Below are 18378 nucleotides of genomic sequence, written 5' to 3'. Positions count from 1 at the left end.
CCCTGGGGGTGACATAAGGGCCACCTGGGAATGCTTTTGTGCTCAGGCACCCGCAGCCACGGGGAGGGGGGCTGGGGAGGAGCCCCAGAAGGGCCCCTCCTGTCAGCTCTGGGATGTGGCCCTTTGGTGACTTCTCTTCCCTGCCTGGAGCAAGCTAGACCGCCGCTCTCCCCAGCACCCATCCCCAAGAAGTGAGCCAGGCAGCTCTGTTTTCTGCTGTTTATTGACAGCTGACAGTAGCTCCCTGCGCGGAACCCCCCTCCCCACGTGCTGGAGCCCCTGCCTGGGCTGCTCGTTGGAGAGAGGCCAGGCACACCCACCTGGGGAAGTCTCAGGGCACGACTACTGGAAAGGGCCCACACGCTCAGACGCCACCTTGGCTGACCCCTTCTGCCCGCATCACAACCGCTGGTTTTCGGCATTTTTAAATTCTTTTTTTTTTTTTTTTAAGAAAGGTCAAAGTTGTGCCCAACACACGTGGATCAGCAAACACAATAGAGGAGGCCAGTCAGTACTTTTTGGAAAGGGAAGAGAGAGGAAAAGAGAGAGAGGGCAAGAACGACCACACGACACAGCCTTGGACCATGAGCAGAAGCGTCCATGGGAACTCAGATGGGGGAGGGCAGGCTGTCTGTACGGGGCCAGCGAGGAGCCCTGAGGAGGGAGGGTCGGGCACACCCTCACACACGCCACACGCAGCCTGGCATGCACGCCCTGCACCCACTGAGCTCACCCAGCCGACGCGCCCACGCTGCACGCACAGCTCCCCCGAAGCCCAAGTGTACCTCACACCAGCACCCTGGGAGAACAGGGAGCCCCTCCCCACGGCTCCACGGTGTGGAGGACACAGCCCGGCAGCGAGCAAGGCACATCCTTCAAGTTCCTCAGACGCAGAGAAGTTAGGAGAGAGGGGGAGGCCCTAGTGGAGCACGGACCCTCCTGGACCCCAGCCTCCTGTGTGTGCTACTGGGCCGGGTGTCCTAGCCGGAGGGAAGGATGGACAGACAGACAGCCAGGGCCTCTAACAGCTTTTGTCTTGAGCTAGACTTCAGTGTCCTTACAGTTGGTAAATGGTTTTCTATAGAATCAATAATATTTTTTCTTTCTTTAAATATATATTTGTTAAAGTTATACCTTTTTGTTTCTCTGGGGAAATCTGCCTCAGCTCATTCCCAATAAATTAATACTCTCGATAGCTTATATTCTGGGGGGTACAGTGGGGTGGGGGCGTGATCCCAGCCCCAGGCCCTTGTGCTGCGCTGGAGCGGCTGGCAGAAGTCCCCAACGGGCAGTTCTGTGCTGGGCATAGGCCTGTGCTCTGCCACAGATGGGGAGGGGCCAAAGCGGCAGTCGGCCTCCCACTGCCTCCGGGGGCGGACCCAGCCTGGCCTCAGGGCAGGGCGCCAGGGGCTGCCCCTCCTCACCGCCGCAGGCAGAGCCCGGCGCAGGCAGGCGGGCGGGCGGCCCAGCAGTTATTGCACAGGGAGCAGCAGACAGGGACGGGCACGCGCCGGGCAGCAGCATTTACTTAGAGCCCTCGAGTCCCCTGGCCAGGCAGTCCTCCAGGCCGTCGGTCCGGCCCGGGTCCAGGGGGCAGAAGTTGTGCTTGTGCAGGGGATGGGCAGCAGGGCCTGCCCCTGCCCGCCTGGCCCCCGTCGGCCCTCGGCCCTGCCTGCTCGCGCTGCGCCCAGAGGTGCCCACCCTGAGGTAAAGGTCAGTGTGCGGGCCCGGGCCCCGGGCGGCGCGGGCGGGCCCGGTGTGAGCAGCCGCGTCACTCCAGCATGGCGTCCAGCTGGTCGGCCAGGTCGTCGAACATGCTGCCGATGTCGTCCAGTATGCTGCCGGCGCTCTTCTCCTCCGCCGAAGAGGGGCTGGGGGCGGGCGCGGCGTGAGCGGGCGCGGCGGGCGCGGGACACCCTGCCCGGGCCCCGCCCCCGCCCCGCCTCCGCTGAGCGGCACGACTCGCCCCCGCCCCCGCCCCCGCTCCTCAGCCGGGCGCGGCCCCCGTCCCCGTCCCCACTACAAGGACCTCCCCCCGTCCCCTCCCGGCCCCGGGAGCCCCGAGACTGGACGGACCCCCGGCTGCCCCGGGCCCCGCCTCGCACTCCGCCCCCGCCGCCGGCTGGTGCGCCGCAGCCTCGGGGCGCGCGCGGACCCCGCCCCGCACCTACCGCGCGCCCTGCGCGTCCTCCTGCCGGATCTTCTCCTCCACGGCCTGCAGCGCGGCCGCCAGGCACGCGCTCGTCTCCTCCAGCTTCTGCCGGGCGCTGTCTCCCGGCGAGGCGCCGTCGGGCGCGGCGGGGGGCCCGGCGGCGGAGGCGGCGGCGGCGGCGGCGGCGGCGGCGGCGGCGCGCGGCGGCTTGGCGGGCACGTGCAGCGCGGGGGCGCCGGGGGACGGGGGCTTGGCGGGGCTGGCGCTCAGCGAGGGCGGCGTGCTGGCCGGCTTAGCGAGGGCGGCGGGCGGCTGGCGAGCCGGCGAGGGCGCGGGCGACGGGCTGGCACTGCCCGACTGCAGCCCCGCCGCGGCCTTGGCCGGCTTGGGCGCCGTGGGCGGCGGCGGCGGCTTGGGCGACACGGGCGGCGGCGTGCCGTGGGCGCGCTTCACCTCTGCGGGGAGGAGGAGATTCGCACCCGCGACGCTCCGCTTCGCCCTCGAGAACCGAGACGCCGCAGCCCGGGCACCGCCGCTGCCCTCCGGACCCCAGGCTCCCTGCAGCCGCCAGGGGGCGCGTCTCCCTATGCATATCTGTTCGGGTCACCGGCTTCTAGACCCTTCTCGATCCGCCCCCCCCCTTCCCCTTCAGGTGTGGCCTGCCACAGCCACTGGCCGTTGGGTTGCTTGAATACCGCAGGGCCTTTGCACCTCTGACCCTTCTGCTTCGAAGCCTGCCCCCTCTCTAGTGCTGGGGTCACTCTCAAGCTTCCCAGAGTCCTCCGTGACCCAGCACCTGTCTTCCCTCCAACAGGTGCTGTTACCCATGAGTTTCTGTACTTCCTCCACCGAGCAAGGGGACGAACATCCACCCTCCTCCCAATTTGGGGTCGGCAGTGCTGTCCATCGGGTGGGTGGATGAGAGGGTCCTAGGATACTTTCCCACCCATTCCACCCAGCCTTCCTCAAATTCAAGAGGAAAACCCCTCAGACTGTGTGAAGTGGGGAGGTGGGGGGTGCCCTCCCCAGCTGGCTCCCTGCACCTACCTGGGCTGCCAGGACCTGGCAGCGGCACCTTCTTGGAGGCAGGTGTGGGTGAGCCCTGGATCTTGGGAACGGGCTGAGTCAGCACAGGCTTGGGAGAAACAGGCGGCTTGGCTGGCTTCCGGGTATCCATGTCAGGCGGGGGCAGCGGGGGAAGGTGCATCAGGTCGGAGGGGGGTGGTTCTGCAGGTGGGGGCGGCGGGGGCAGCTCGGGGGGCCCAGTCTGCTCAGAGGTTGGTCTGCGGCGCACGGTGCCCGTGCCGTTCTGGTACACGGACAGTGGCGGTGGCGGCTCGGGACCGGCTTCCCGCTCCTTGGCCTTGGGCCGGCGCTTGACCGTGTCAGACTCAGTCAGGATGAACTTGACGCTCTCCTGCTGGCTCTGCTTGGCTCGGATGCGCCTCTTGAGCGTGGCACTGGCCTCTACTCTGGCCAGGGGCGGGCCCTCCCCACTTGCCTCGCCCTTGGCTGGTCCTCGAGACCGCTGCCGAGTGGTACCATCCTCCACAAAGTGGCCGTGATCTGCAGGCCCCCCCGACTCCCCAGGCCCCCGGCGGGCCGTGGCCAGAAGTCCCGTGACAGGCCCGCTGAGCGTGCGGCGCCTATTCACCACCTCACCATCAGGCCCAATGGCTTCCTTGTGCTTCACCGAGGCCAACACTGTGGCCACCCGGCCTGGCTCCGGGCTGGCGGGGCGAGGCATGGTGTGGCCCTCGGGGGGCCTGCGGGCTGCTCGGCCCCCACCCCCAATGGATGACAGCTCGAGCATGGCTGCGATGCTCTTCACACTCCCGGCACTGCCTGTGTCCACGCTGCCAGCCAGGTCGCTGGCCCGCCGGCGCTGTGCCCGGACCCCCAGCCGGCTGTCCTCGGTCCCAGCCCCTTCCGTCTCCGCGTCTGGCGCCGACTCATCTGCCAGGTTGGCACTGGCCATGGCTGAGCTGGAGCGCTTGGGCGGGGGCGGGGGTGGCCCCTTCTTTCGGGGCCGCACAGCGAAGGACTGGCTGCGGTTGACGTTCTTGTCGGTTCCTGCGGGCGCCCGCACTGAGTGGCTACGGCCCACACGCCGCTGGACGGTGGCGTAGGGCCCTGCGGCGGCTGGCACCAGCAGCTCGTCCCGCTCAGGCTCACTGTCAGATGCCGCATAGCGATTCAGGCTGTGGGCACGCTTCTTGGGCCGCCCCGGCTCCACGTCAGCCTCAGGAGGCAGGCACAACGTGGGCACGGGTGGGGGACCGGCCACGGGCGAGGGCCCGGGAGCGGCTGGCCCTGCGTCGCTCTCCACGGGCTGGGGCAGCACGTAGGCAAAGCCGCGGTGTGTGGGTGACTGAGGCAGCGAGCGGGGTGACATGGGGCGCTCTGTCGGTGGCAGCAGCTGCGGGGTGGGCTTCACCTTGGCTGTGGCTGGGGCTGGACCATGAGGCCCACCCAGGGCTTGAGGGGAGCCTGGCTGGGCTTTCGTGGGCGTCTGGGGAGGTGTGAAGTGGCTGGCACCTGGCGGAAGGACCTGCCGAGGCTTGCCGGGCACCGGGGGCACGCTGGCCCGCTTGACGCTGTGGCCATGGCGGCTGGGCCGGGTCTCCTTGGGTGGGGTTCCAGGGGCTGGCCCTTCATCCAGCAGGTACTCCTGGCTGCGTGACATAGGGCTGCCGGGCCCGGGGGGCCCGTCCCCCAGCAGCTCCTGAGAGCTGCTCATGTGCCGCGCCTGTGCACCCAGGCTGGGCTCCTGCCGCACAGAGGCCCTCGGCGTCGGGGGCAGGTGGTTGGAGGGCTTCTCGGCAGTGGTGGCGGCAGCAGCAGGCCCCTCGGCCGGGCCAGTCATGGCAGCCTGCAGCTCACCACTGAGCTCGCTGTCCTGGAAGGTGGTCATCTTGGGAGACTGGCAGTCAGCCGGGGCAGGCTCGGGCTGTGGAGGTGACTCGATGGCCATCACCTCGAGCGACTGCGGGGCCTTCCGGTGCAGGGGCCCCCCCTCGAACTTGGCATACTCTGCCTTCTGCAGCTCCGCCAGTTTTCTCACTGCCAGCATCAGCTTCTTCTGGTGGCCTGAGTGGGGCACGGGCAGGTCAGGCCAGGGAGGGCGGCAGGGACCAGGAGGCAGAGGGGCCCGGGCCCGGGGGCCTCACCCAGCTTCGTGATGCCGATCTCCTGCAGGTCCTCCCAGGTGATGTCGGTGATGAAGTCGATGTTCTCGTAGCCGTTGTCCACCAGCACCTTGTAGTACTGGGCCAGGCCGATCATGGACAGCCACACGGCCAGGTTCGCCTGTGGAGCAGGGGACACGGAGGGCAGCCCGAGCTGGCTGTCCACACCCTGCTCGCTACTCCGAGCTTTCGGGAGTGGGGGCACCGGGCCAGCCTGGCACAGACAGACAGAAGGACAGATAGACAGGCCAGAGGTGTCAGCCTTGGAGACAGCGTGACCTCAGTAGGAGCCCGAGGCCAGCGCACACGCATGTGCGAGCACACGCACACACACACAGGGGTGACCCTGTCCTCAGGACACCATTTGGGGGAGGGGAAGAACGTGCTTCCTCACCTGCCGGGCAGCCTTGGGGACGGCACCCCGGTGGCCACACCTTGCACGTCAGAGACACAGACACACGGCACCACCGACCACGTACGTGTATACACACGCCGCACCCCAGCCATACACGGGCACCGACACCGTCCACGTCACGCTCACGCCCTCTCGCCGCTCCCACACCCTCACCGGGCACACATCACGTCGCCGCATCACACACGCGTGTAACCACCCCTGATGCTCTTCACCCAGAAGCATGTCGTGGCTCCCTGAACCACGTCCACCTGTGCGTACTCCCAGCGGATGTCACTCACCCACCAGCATGCGGCACACTCGGTCACCCCCTGGTGCACAGAGCAAAGCAGGCCCGCGGGACAGGGACACGCTCGTTGGGAGCACCCCGGAGCCGCCGACTCGGTGGGTTGAGCGTGAACCCCTCTGTGAACCCGCAGCCCTGAGGGCTCCGGGGGGCCACGGGATCTCCTCAAGGTCAGCGTGAGGCTCGGAGAGGCAGCACAGATGGCACAGGCCCAGAGCCTGTCGCACCACAGGCTGACGGGCACGGCCCATGGTCCATGTGGGCGCCGGCTGTCCACACAGCCAGCACGTGTGGTACAGAGTGTGGGTGTGTGCACGCAGTCTCGGCGGGCGCCTCGGCTATATTTGGTGCACGCGTGCTGTCTGTGCACACGAAGCAGGCGCACACCCTCCCCGTGCACGTGTCTGGGTGCACGCACACCCCATTGGCACGGGGGCCTCTGGCGCCTGGGCGGGTGTGCGGCGGGCAGTACTGCAGGGTGCCGGGCGGGTGCCAGGCAGGGAGGGGTCTTTGTGGGAGCGCGTGCTGGAGAGGGGCACCTCCCGGCTTCAGGCTCCCCTTGCCCTGACGGACCCCGGAGGCTGTCACCCCTGCCCCCGGGAGGCTGTCCCCAGCGCCCGTGACAGATAAACAGAGGCCATCCTCTCTCCTCTCTCTGGAGCCCCAGAGGGTAGGTGAGGGCTGCAGCCAGGGAGGCAGTCTGTCTGTCTGTCTGACCATCCTGGGCACGGCCGCTGGGGTGCAGGGAGCCTTACGGGTTTGTGCTCAGGCAGCCAGTCGGGGATGCTCAAACCGCTGATCTCTGCAGTGATCTTCTTCCGGTGGCCTGGCTTGGTGACCCCAATGGCCGTGAGGTCCTAGCAGAGGAGAGGCCAGTTAGCAGGAGGCTGGCGGCGGGCGTCCCCTCGGTCACGACTGGTGGCCGGCCTTTGGGCAGCTCACCTCCGGGGTCATGCGGCTGATGGTGGGCAGGTCATAGCCAGCGCTGATGAAATTGGGGGCATAGAGTTGCAGCTGGAATGTGGCGAGCCACTGGCCGACGGCCTCGGCGCTCTGGAAGACACAAGGCACCCGCTGCAGGCTCTCTCGCCTGCCCGCCCCCCAGGCGTGCACCCTGGCCGCTGCGCCGTCTCCTCCTCTGCTCAGCCGAAGGCCTCAGCCGCTCGGTCTGCCGTCCGCCGGTCGCCCTGTGGCCGGGCCTGGAGCGGCCTGGCACGGGTCCCGCTCCTCACTGTGTGGTCCCCGGTGCCGCCGGTGCGAGCTCTGCCAGCGTTCTGGCCGCCTCCCGTGGTCTCCGCCAGAAGGGTCCAGCTGCTGTCCAGGTCACGGGCTGCCCTGACCATCCCCCCGCTGCCGCACCAGGGACACCCTGCGGCATGGCCCTGTGTGACGGGCTCAGGAATGGGGCCTCGGGTGGGGCCCTGCAGCACAGGCCCCGCGCGCCCTGGCAGGTGGGCTCCGTCCAGAGGTGTGGGAAGAAACAGCCAGCTGCTCACGCCTCCCCGGCACGCGAGGCCCTGCTCACCCCCCCCCCACACACACACCTGGTCTCGCCCACGCCCACACCCTCCTACACGCACACACACGCAAGCACACGTGCCCGGCTCACCATCATCACCCGCACAGGCACTTCCCCTGCTCACCGCACACCCACATCTCACCTCCAGGACACACTAGCGCACACACATAACCCACGCGATAGATGACGGCTACACACAGACAGACAGACGGACAGAGGTATGGGCCTGGGCTGTCAGGGGCCCCCCCACCATGCCGTGGCCAGACCCAGCAGGCTGCCCGGGAGCCCCTCCCTGCGGCTGGCACGGGCCCTGTACCTTGCCCTCTGAGGCTGGCTCCAGCTTCCTGGGGGGCTGCTCCCCATACACCTGCCCGGCGTGGGCCACCTGGGGCTGGGACCTGGCCGCACCTGGAGACAGAGGGCGTGGCGGGGCCGGGGCCGCTGGGGGGCCACCTCCGCGCCAGGCCCGTGGTGCCGCGCCTTTGCTCTTACCTGTGGAGCCCTCTGGAGGTTTGGCGGGGCTGTCCCCAGGGCTGGACTCAGAGACAGGCTTCTGAGACAGGACCGTCGCCAGGAGCTGCAACCCAGACAGGATGGCTGGCCGGCGCCGCTCTGCCCCCAGGCCGCCCTGGCCCTGCCCTCAGACCACCTACCTTGACCCCTTCGGAGCCCGCATGCAGGGTGTGGCCCCCGCCGCCGCGTCCGCCAGCCGCGCTGCCCAGGCTCCCACTGCGGTCCCCGCCTGCCAACACGAGGGGGCGCCCTCAGGGAGTGCTGGCCCGGCCGCTGCCCTGCTTGCCAGAGGCCCCCCCCAACCACATACCTGCAAAAGGCTTCCTCAGCACCCAGATCTCCTCGGGGGGCGCAGAGGGCCCTGGGACGCTGCCTGCCTGGGATGGGCTCGGTTCAGAACCTGCTCGAGAACCTGCGGGCCAACAACAGCCTCCTGGGGCCCTGGCCCTGCCGGGTGGGGGGCCTGACACGGAGAGGGGGTCCCCGGCTGGCCCAGAACCCGGGTCAGCACTACGCCCCCCCCCCCCCGCCTGGCTGGCTGTCTTCACGGAGCTGAGAGGACCGCAGGAAGCCACTCCCCACCCTGTATGTTTGAGAGCAGGAAGACGTGGCTGTGCAGCCAGTGGCCCTGTGGTCCTGGGGGGAGGGGGAGAGCAGAGGGTGTACCTCCTCTCTGCCAAGGGACAGGGAGGGGGAAGGGACCCCCAAAAGCCTCCATGACACTGGACGGGCTGGCCGTGCCTCCTACCATCCCCCCCAGCCCTTCACCCCACCTGTCAGTCGTGCTCTCTAGGAGGTAACCCTCTCCCTGGTCCCCTGTCTGAAAAGACGCATGCCCGACGCTTGCCCGACGCAGACGCATGCCCCGTGGGCTGGCCCCGCACCCTCCTACTCTCTGCACCTGCCTTGCTATGCTGGCTTCCTTAAGGACGCTCGCACTCTCTTCTCCCTCAGTGCCTTTGCATATGTGACCCTGCTGTCAGGATGCCTGGGCTGGGGCCGGCCCCTCCCATTTCTCCCCGGCTTCTCTGACCACCCTAAGAAGCAGGTCTCTGTCCAAGGTCCCTAGGGCTTTAGTGAGCACATTTGTTTGCGTATTTACTCCACTGCCCCTGCTCCCCTCCCTTCCCAGAGGTGAGTTCCTTGAGAGCAAGAATGACGTCTATCTGGGTCACCATCTATTCCTAGTGGCGGGTGCACAATGCCTATTAAATAAACGAAGGAAAAGCTGTGGGGATGCTGATGAGAGCTGGCAGGACCCCACTCTGGATCCCACACCTGGGAGTGGCCCTGCCACTCAACACACGTGCATTCGCCTCCTTTGGGCCCAGGCCCGGGCCTGGGTGGGACTTGCCTGCTCGCTTCACAATGGCCTCGCCCAGGGAGGATGGAAAGTAGCCCACCCGGTCATTCCCGGTCCGGTTGTCATGGATACAGCCCTTCCACCGGCCGTCGGGATGCTGCTCGAGGACCTGGGCATGGGGGTGGGGGGCACGCTCAGGGAGCCAGCCCGCCGACGGGCAAAGTGGGTGGCCAACCCCCAGACCGCCCTTGAGGCTGCGCAGGTGCTGCGGGCTTCAGGCCTGGAGTCCCGCCCACCCTTGCTCCCGCAGCCCCAGGCCATCCTCACTGTGATGATGTCCCCAGCTTTCACGTTGAGGCTGGTCAGGTCGTAATTGTTGCAGTAGTCCTTGGTCGCCCGGACCTGCAGGGCCGCCGAGGCCTCTGGGGACACAGCAGACAGAACCCCCCCCCCAGTCCTGCGAGCTGTCCTGACCCAGTCCCCCCCCCCGTTATTTCCCCTCACCACCCCCTGGGCCCACCTCGGAGCAGCTGTTTGATCTCCTTGCTGGCCTGGGAGGTGGTAAACTGGTGCACGATGTCCAGCGCCGTCTGGCTGTAGGTGTTCCTCACGTGGGCATTAATCCCATTCTGCACGTGCCAGAGGGTGAGGCCCGTCAGGAGCCCCCACACCCCCACCCCCGGCCCTAGCTCCCGGACCCCTGACTCACATCCAGCAGCAGCCGAACTACCTCTGTCTTCCCACAGAGTGCAGCCTCGTGCAGGGCCGTGCCAGACTTGGTCTGGCGGTTTATGTCAATGCCAGCTTGGAGGAGGAGTCTAGAAGGAAGGCGGGTGGGTGGGAGCAGGCAGCACCCTACAGCCGCAGCCCTCCTTCCCATCCCCCCGCAGGGGGCCCCAGTTCCCAGGCCCCGAGGGCGGGCCAGCCCTGCCCCGCCGCCCCGGTAATACAGTATCCGGCGGCGACCGAGCTTTGGTGGGAGTGCTGGCCTCTGCTGAGCCGTACAGTGGAGTCTCGGGGAAGTCAAGTGTCTCCACAAGGTCGCCCAGCCGTGGCAGGGCCACAGCCTGGGCTGAGGGCTGTGGAGGCCACTCCCCAGACCCTTCCAGTGCATCCTTTCCGTGGGCGGCTGGAGGCGGCCTCTGCACCCAGAGACCGGGCCACGCCCCCGGGGCTCCCTGGCCGCTCCTGCCTTGTCACTAAACCAGGAGCAGGAAGCGCAGCCGGGTCTCCCTCCCCCACCCCCCACGGCCATACCTGATGATGTCGATGTGGCCGTTCTTGGCTGCCAGGTGCAGGGGGCTGGTGCCGTTGGGGTCGGTGGTGTCCCCCGGCCGGGGCTCCAGCAAGGCCGCACACATGTTGCTATTCAGGAGCAGCTGGACCACCTTGAAGGAGGGGTCAGGGAAGGGGGGGGCGCACGTGGGGCGGGAGGCTGCAGGCGTGTCTCCCCACCCCTACCCCAGGAGGGAAGACGGAGCAGATGGAGCGCCACTCGGCTCTCTGGGGAGACTTACCCCGACGCGGCCGAACTCACAGGCCAGGTCCAGGGGCGTCTTCCCCGAGTTGTCGACCATGCACGGATTGGACTGGTGCTGCAGGAGCATCTCGGACTGCGGGGCCGCGACGCACCGTCACACCCGAGGGAGGCCGCCGGGCTGGCGCCCCCCACCCCCACCCCCACCCCGAGGCACCTCTTACCACATCGTAGTGACCATGCTGGGCTGCCAGGTGGAGGGGAATGTGGCCCTCGTCGGATGGGATGTTCACCGCTGAGCCTGCCTTCAGCACCAGCTTCATGGGCTCCTTCCGGCCCTGCCAGGCCGCATAGTGCAGGGGCCGCATGCCTGGGAGCAGGCAGGGGGCCCGTCGGGAACTCGCCCTTGGCCCTGAACCCAACCCACGCCTGCAAGATACTGATGAAAACCCGCCCCTCCACCCACATGGAGACTCCGGGGTGACATCACCCCTGACCTTGACCCCCTGATCTGGCTCTGAGATCCCTGACAGGCCTTGCCTTTGTTGTCCTTGATGTCCACAGCAGCCTGGGCCTCCAGCAGCAAGGTGATCAATTCCGTGTTGCCATTCAGGGCCGCGTGGTGCAGGGCAGAGAAGCTGGGGCAGGCGACAGCCATGAATAGGCAAGGACCCGGGCACCCCGGCCTTCCGCAGGAGCCCCCGGGGCCCCATGCCAGCCCGACATCTCCCTGGCTGAGAACTCACCCATCTGGGTCCTGGAAGTTGACATTGATCTTCTTGGTGGAGCCCAGCAGCTCTAGGGGTGGGAAAGAGACAGTGAGGGGCTCTGCCCAGCCCCTCCAGGCAGCCTAAGCGCCGGCAGAGGGCGCTGGCTAGCTCCCCGGCAGGCTCAGGGCCAAAGCTATCTTTAGTCTTTAGCCAGAAAACATTTCCTCATTGGTTCAACTCTGTCCCCTGCACTTAGCTCCAGGTACCAGCTTTCAGACCCTGGTTTCCCACTGAACTAAGGTGTTGGCAAGTTCACAGAGCCAAAGGCTCCCAGCCTGTCCCCACCCGGGGGAGGAAGCCAGAGCTGTGCACCCACACAGGCACACACATGTGCACAAGTACCCCCTCCCTTGGGACGCTGGCTGAGCACCTGCCGGTGGCGGGAGGGAGACAGCCAGCACAATCTGTTTCTCCGAAGGACCCAGATGGGGCCGGGGGTGGCCTGGGAAGGCTGGAACACCCGGAAATGGGGGTATCTCTGGGGGAAGATCTGCATTTTCAGGGTGCAGCCTCCCCGCATTCCCAGCCCTGGGCCTGCCTGTGTGGTTGAGTCCCACCTGGCAAGGGAGGAAGGGGAGGCAGGCGAGTGGCCTGGTGGCCCTGAGTGACCACACAAGCATCACATCTACATGGGCCCACCTGGGCCCTCGGATCAGTCTGCCTGAAGCCCGAGGGACCCAGCCCTCCCTTGGGGGCTCCAGTCTCCTCCCGGGCCTCCCTGGTCCTGGCCTCCACCAGCTGACTGTCAGAGGAGGGGAGCCCACCGACACCCTCCCTGTGGGCTCGGGGCCAGCCGGACTCAGGCCAAGCCCCTGCCTGTCTGGGCCATGGTTACATAACCCATTTGTGGGTCAGTCGCTCTGTGAGGGAGGGGCTGGCAGGACAGAAGCCCCTTTGTCCAGGCCCAGGACAGGGGTGGGGGCAGGGGCCCCCAAGACGAGGGACCCAAGGGAGTCGAGTCCCAGAGGGGCTGCTCCAGGACCCGCCTGGTGGCCCACAGCAGCCCCCGCTGCTCCAGCCTTGGCTCTCAGCTGCGGGAGGCAGGGTGTGAGGCCCCGAGGGCCCACAAAGCCCACGAAGACAGAAGGGCTCAGATTCAGATTCTCACCGGGCCCTTACCAGCCAGCCCTACGGCATTGGCCGTGAGCTCAAAGGGGGCTGATGGGGACAGCCTCATAGGCTTAAGGGCACGTCCACCCTTAGAGCATGAAGGGTCTGGCAGAGAGTGGCAATTACTACTTTCAGCTCTGTGGGAATCCCACCCCCACCCTCTCCAGCGAGGGGCTTCTCCTTCGCAGAGCAGAGCAGAGGCTCCTGGGAAAGAGGTGGCCTCTCTCCGCTGCCCTGCTCCTCCCCCTCTGCTCAGACCCTTCGGGGAGCTGATGTCCATCTGAGGGGGCAGCAGTGCCGCCCTCGCCTCAGTGGTCCAGGCCAAAGCCCCAGAGTCAGCCCTGAGTACCCTGTCGTGTGTCCATCAGCAAATCCTGCTCAGCTCCACCTTCAAGACAATCTCCGAGCACATCCAGGGCCCCACCGTTCTCCCCACGCTCACTGTCACCACCCTGACCGGGCCAGCATCTCTCAAAGGATCACTGCCACACCGCCATCACCTCTCCACTGGCATCCCCACTTGCACCCTGCTCCTCCGTCCACTGAGGTCAAGGGGACCCTGTCAGAACACGTCACACTCGCTGCTCCTCTCCTGAAAACCCTCCGACAGCTCCTGTGTCACGGGCAGTGAAGGCCAACGCTGGGCAATGGCTCACAGGACACAGCCCTCCTGCTTCACGTTGACTTTCTCACCAGCCCTCTTCCAGCCACACAAGCCTCCGCAGTGGCACCACAGCACACTGGCTGCCCCTGCCACAGGGCCTTTGCACACACTGTGTATATGGAAGGGGGCTGCTCTTCCCCCAGTTATCCCCATGACGCCCTCCCTTACATCATTCAGGACTTTATCCAAATGTCACCTACTCAGAGAAGCTCCGGCGGGGCCCCATCTTGAATGGCAATCCCCGCCCTGCCCGTATCTGTAGTGTTTCTACCACTTATCGTGCTGGTATCCACCTCCATCACCAAACAACGCGATCCAAAAGGACAGGCTTTTCATCTGTTGTGCTCACTGCTGTAGTCTTGGTGGCGGACACAGTGCGGGGCCCCCATGAGATGTTTGGTAAACGGGTGTGGGAACGGATGCCCTTGATCCCTAACACTACTGTCCCGCAGCGCCCGCCCCCCAGGGCCACGCCCGGGGTGTTCTCCCCTAGAACACTCTGCCCAGCTTCGCTGTCTGCTGCCCCTTCTCATTCATTCCATTCATTCCGAAGTAGCCGGGTCTCCCCACCCCCCCACCTGGCCACACCTGCAGGCACTGAAATTTTCGAGGGGCTGGAGGTCAAGGCCCAGGAAACACCAGTGGGGAAGGGGAGTCTCCGTCTGGAAGACCACTCCCTACACAAGGAGGGAGCCCCACTGAGGTCCTGGTACCCCCTTCCTGCTGCAGGTCTCCTCAGAGGGGAAGGAGCTGGAACTGGGGGAGGGGAGCCCGAGACCTTGGAGAACCCCCAATTCCCGTGGCGGCCTGGGGCCACAGGAAAGTCACACAGTCGAAGCCTGCCTGGGGCTGGGAGGCGGCAGTTCACAGAGACGGGTGCTCTGCACGACACTGGAGCAGGCAGGGGAGGGGGGCAGGTGGGGACCAAGATGATGGCCCGAAACACCTCCCAGGGGCCCCCTTTCCCTTGTCCGCTAGGACCAAGTGCCGCAGCCTCCATGTGGGTGATGTACATAAACCACCCCCACCCCACCCCGCATCTCGGGCTCTCCTACCTCCTGTCACCCAGTCCTTCACCGCTTCCCAGGGACCGTGCCTGCCCTTGAGGTCAGGCCCAGACTCCAGGCTGTGGAGGCCCTGGCGGGGGGTGGAGGGCGGTCTTGGCCCCTCTTGCACGCTGCCCTCTGCCCCGTGCTCAGATGCTCCTCCAACCGCAGAAGCTACTGGTCTGGCAGCCCCACAGAGCCACATCTGTCCCCTCTGGGGATGCGGTCCTGGCCTCTGGTGCCTGCACAGGCCAAGGCGCTCTCTCACCTCCCCGGGCCACCTGGGCCAGGCAGTGTCCACCCCCCACCCCCCGGGCAGGGGACTCTGGGCAGATGCTGCAGGGGAAGGATTAGTGGGCGAAGGTGAGAAGAGACAGGCGTGCTGGGCTGTGGCGAAGTCGGGGCGGGCAGGTGGGGCCAGAAGAGAGGGCAGAAGGGCAGCCCCACCTGGCATGCTCCCCCCAGAGCAGTGTCTCCTTCCCTCAGGGACAGCTGCTGGGGGTCCCAGTGCCCGAGCCCGGAGGCGAGGCTCGCCTGGAGGCAAACCCTGGGGCAACACTCGCGGTTGGGGTGGAGGGAAGGTGCCAGCCATGGGTGGAGGCCATGGAAATGACTATCAAACCTCTGGAGTCTGGGGGCCCGAGAGAGCACCGCTGGGTGCCCCCCACCCCGTGGCCCAAACTCCAGCTGTACTTTGCTGAATCAAAATACATCTTACTCCAAAGCAGGCCAGCGTTGCCATGACAACTGAGCTAATTCATGGAGGGATTTCTCTGTCTGATTTATTACGCCCGCCCCTGTGAGTCAGAGAGCCCAGATACGGGGGCCAGGGCAGGTGTCTCTCCCAGAAAGCAGACCACGCGGGGACAAATGCAAAGATCCAGGTACGAGTCCCCACACCTGCCCTGGATGGCCAAATCTGATGCCCCCCCTTCCCCAGAAGCCCGCCTGGGGCTGCCTAAGGAACAGTCACAGTGAGCACTTGCGAGCACTTTTGAAGTGCTGGGTCTTCGTGTGTGCTCTCCGGCTGTTCTCCCAACAATGCTGTGAGGCAGGGGCCAAAAAACGTCCCCATCCTACAGATCAGGAGACTGAGGACTGGAGAGCTGGAGTCCTCAGTTCCCAAGGTCGCACGACCACTAGGTGGAAACCTTTACCTTGCCTTCCACCCTTCAATCCCTCCACCTGCTTTCAAGGCTCTGCTAAAGCTGCCTCGGCCTGGAAGCCCTCCCTTTCTGAGCCCTGAGGCTGTGAAGCCGACCCCAACTAGCAGACTATCCCTGGGCCTAGGGAATGGAAGAAAGAGCCAGCCTGTGTATGTGCCTGCAAGGCTCTCTAACTGCACAGAGCAGCCGGGGCCCCAGTGGACAGGGTCTCCCTGCAGCTCAGGACCTGCGCCCCCCCCCCCCCCAAGCCCTAGGGCCGGCTCAGTTCTCAGCTAGTTTCCTGGAGAAAGGGGAGGGGCCTCCCTGGGTTGTCTAGAGTCCCGGGCGTGGGGCGGGGGGAGTGAAGCACCCTTATCCCACGTGCCACCCTGCAGAGTCCTGCCCGCGCCCGCACAGGTGCCCTGCCACACGGACATGGCCATACGTGCGCAGCCGCACACCCAGCTGGTCCACACACCCATCCATCCATCTCCGGTGGCCCCTGGGGAGGCTCTGGGCTGAGCTGGGATGAGTGCTGGGATCAGGACTCCAAGCTCCCAACCTTTCCCAGGGGCCCTCACAGCGCAAGCTCAGGATGGCCACTCGGAGCCCCCTCCCCCCACTCCCCAGCCCCTTTCCCAGCAGGGAAGCCGGAGAGGACCAGGGTCTGTCTTAGGGTCTGCACCTGCCTGGAGCACAGGCTGCCCTGGGCTGGGCGACCTTGGGCCTCTGCTCCCGCATGAGTAAATGGCCCCCAGCCGGCCATGCCTGGGCAGCCACACCCCCAACATGGTCCTGCCCCCCATTCCCTGCAAAGCGTGTTATTAAACATGGGGCGGGGAGGGGGTCTGACAGGGACTGTCAGCCCTGTGGACGCCCCTCACCGCCAGGGCCCCCTCCCTCTCTCCACCGTGGGGAAGCGCGGGGCCTGGGGGGGGTGCGCATCCGCCTCGCCCTTTGACGGCCCAGCACAGCCCTCCAGCGGTCAGCCCGCAGCCCTGGAAGGGAGGGGGACGCCCGCGGCCAGGCGCCGGCGACGGGGGCTGGGGGACCGCCGGGCGCTCGGCGCCAGAGGCGGGGATGCGGACCGCGGGTCTGGGCGCCGCTGGCCCCGCCCCGCCCCCGGGGACCCGACAGCATCCCCCTCGCCGCCCCGCGCCGGGAGGGGTGGGGGCCGGCGCCCGAGGTGGCCCCCGCCCGCCCGCGCCCCCCGCACTCACTGGCCTTCCCGGGCCGCGGCCTCTGCAGCAGCCTCTGCGCGGTCCCCACGTCCTCCGCCTTCACCGCCTGCACCAGCTCCTGCTCCTTCCCCATGGCGGGGCCGGGCCGCAGCGCCGCGGCTGCGCTCCGTGCGCTCGGCGCGGCTCAGAGGCGGCGGCGGCGGCCCCGCGGCCCCGGCCGCATCCCCCGGCCTCCCCCGCCGCCTCCTCCGCCGCCCGCGCCCCGCGCGGTCCTCGGGCTCGGGCTCGGGCTCGGGCTCGGGCTCCCGGCGCCGAGGGGCGGGGAGCGCGTCACGGGCGGGGGGCGGCCCAGGGCGGGGGCGCGGCACCTGGCGCCGCCTCCCGGACGCCTGGGTCCCCCTCCTGCGGCCGCTGACCTCCGTCCGCCCGCGCCGGCCGCGCGCCCGGCTCCTTGGCTCCGCCCCTACACCGGGCCCCGTGCTCCCGAGACGCCCCCTCCCCACGTGCGGGCCGCGCCGGCCGGGCCGGCCTCTGCGTACCGACCGCGGCCCCAGGCGACCGCCGGGGGCTGGGGACCGCAGCCGCCGGGGGGAGGGGGCTGCTGGACCCTGAGCCCCGGCACGGCGGCGGCGAGGCTCAGCCCGAGAGAGGCTTCCAGAGGCTGCGGGACCCGCGGGGGGAGGGACTCGGAGGCAGTGGCGGGCGGGGGCCTGGGCGCCGAGAGACCCGGGCACGGGCGGCACGGGAGCCGGCCTGCCAGAGGCTGTCAGACATTTCTGGCCCGTGGTTCCCGTGGGAGGTGTCGAGGGATTGTGAAGAGGAATCTCCCAATAATGAATTCGGTGTCAGGGAACCCGCACCCCCACCCCCAACTGCTGCTTCTTCCCCTGCGCCTCCTGCTCTTTCCACAAACAATGCAGGGCAACAGCTCCCTGCCCCCCCCCCCGCCCCCCGCCTCAATCTGAACCCCAACCCCAGGGCGGCCCCCCAGCTCCGGCAGGGTGCAGCCTCCCACACCTGCCACCAACAGGGGCTCAATCCCCCATCCCCAGCACCCATGGGGGGTCACAGTCTTGCCCAGCCCCAATCTGGTCGCCCACCAAGTCTGTTTACCCTCCAGCCTCCAGCCACAGACTCGGGAAGCTTCTGAGCTGGACAGTCCTGCTTAACAGACACTGGCCACTCGCACTTCCTCGTGCTCCCCAGCCGGTGCTCCCGCACAGAGCTCTCGCCCTTCTGACCTCCTGGGCTTCCAGAGCTCACCTTGTCATGAGCTGGGGTTGGAGTCCTGGCTCAGGCTCACTTTCCTCATTTGCAGGGAGGGGCAGATCACCACCCCCTGCCCTCCCCACCTAGGGAAAGGCTGTCAGGAGCTTTTGGGGGGGGGGTCTGGACGAAAGATGGCTTGACACCGCTCTTTCTACAGCTAGACCATCAAGCAGGTCCAGGAGGAAGGTGGCTGGGTCAGAGGCGGGGAAGCATCAGGCAGTAGGATCCCCCTGATCCAGGCAGCTCTCACCACGGGGTCTTGCTTGGAGTTTAGGGAGTGAGCCTAGATCTCTCAGCATATGCTGGGCTCCCAGGCAGGGGATGGGGTCCCTAAACACAAAGA

At 67.1% G+C, this 18378-nt stretch overlaps 1 protein-coding gene across 1 annotated transcript; it reads right to left on the bottom strand.

Moving 5' to 3' along the window:
• Window positions 1-205: 205 nt before the first annotated feature.
• On the bottom strand, window positions 206-16902 carry CASKIN1 (CASK interacting protein 1). Its single transcript, XM_039246878.1, has 20 exons — window positions 16806-16902; window positions 11597-11648; window positions 11391-11488; window positions 11075-11220; window positions 10891-10986; window positions 10631-10761; window positions 10083-10191; window positions 9894-10002; window positions 9701-9795; window positions 9425-9542; window positions 8381-8482; window positions 8211-8299; window positions 8050-8134; window positions 7874-7965; window positions 6981-7091; window positions 6794-6895; window positions 5323-5461; window positions 3200-5242; window positions 2172-2607; window positions 206-1871 (listed from the first exon to the last, which is right to left on the bottom strand). The coding sequence occupies exons 1-20, from the start codon at window positions 16897-16899 to the stop codon at window positions 1772-1774; spliced, it is 4347 nt and encodes a 1448-aa protein (XP_039102809.1). The 5' UTR covers window positions 16900-16902; the 3' UTR covers window positions 206-1771.
• Between the last annotated feature and the right edge of the window lie 1476 nt (window positions 16903-18378).

Source organism: Hyaena hyaena, unplaced genomic scaffold (assembly GCF_003009895.1).
Source record: "Hyaena hyaena isolate Hyena2069 unplaced genomic scaffold, ASM300989v1 scaffold_285, whole genome shotgun sequence".
In the NCBI taxonomy this organism is placed as follows: Eukaryota; Metazoa; Chordata; class Mammalia; order Carnivora; family Hyaenidae; genus Hyaena; species Hyaena hyaena.
The sequence above is the reverse complement of the archived record's forward strand: the minus strand, read 5'-3'. Positions and strand labels throughout refer to the sequence as shown.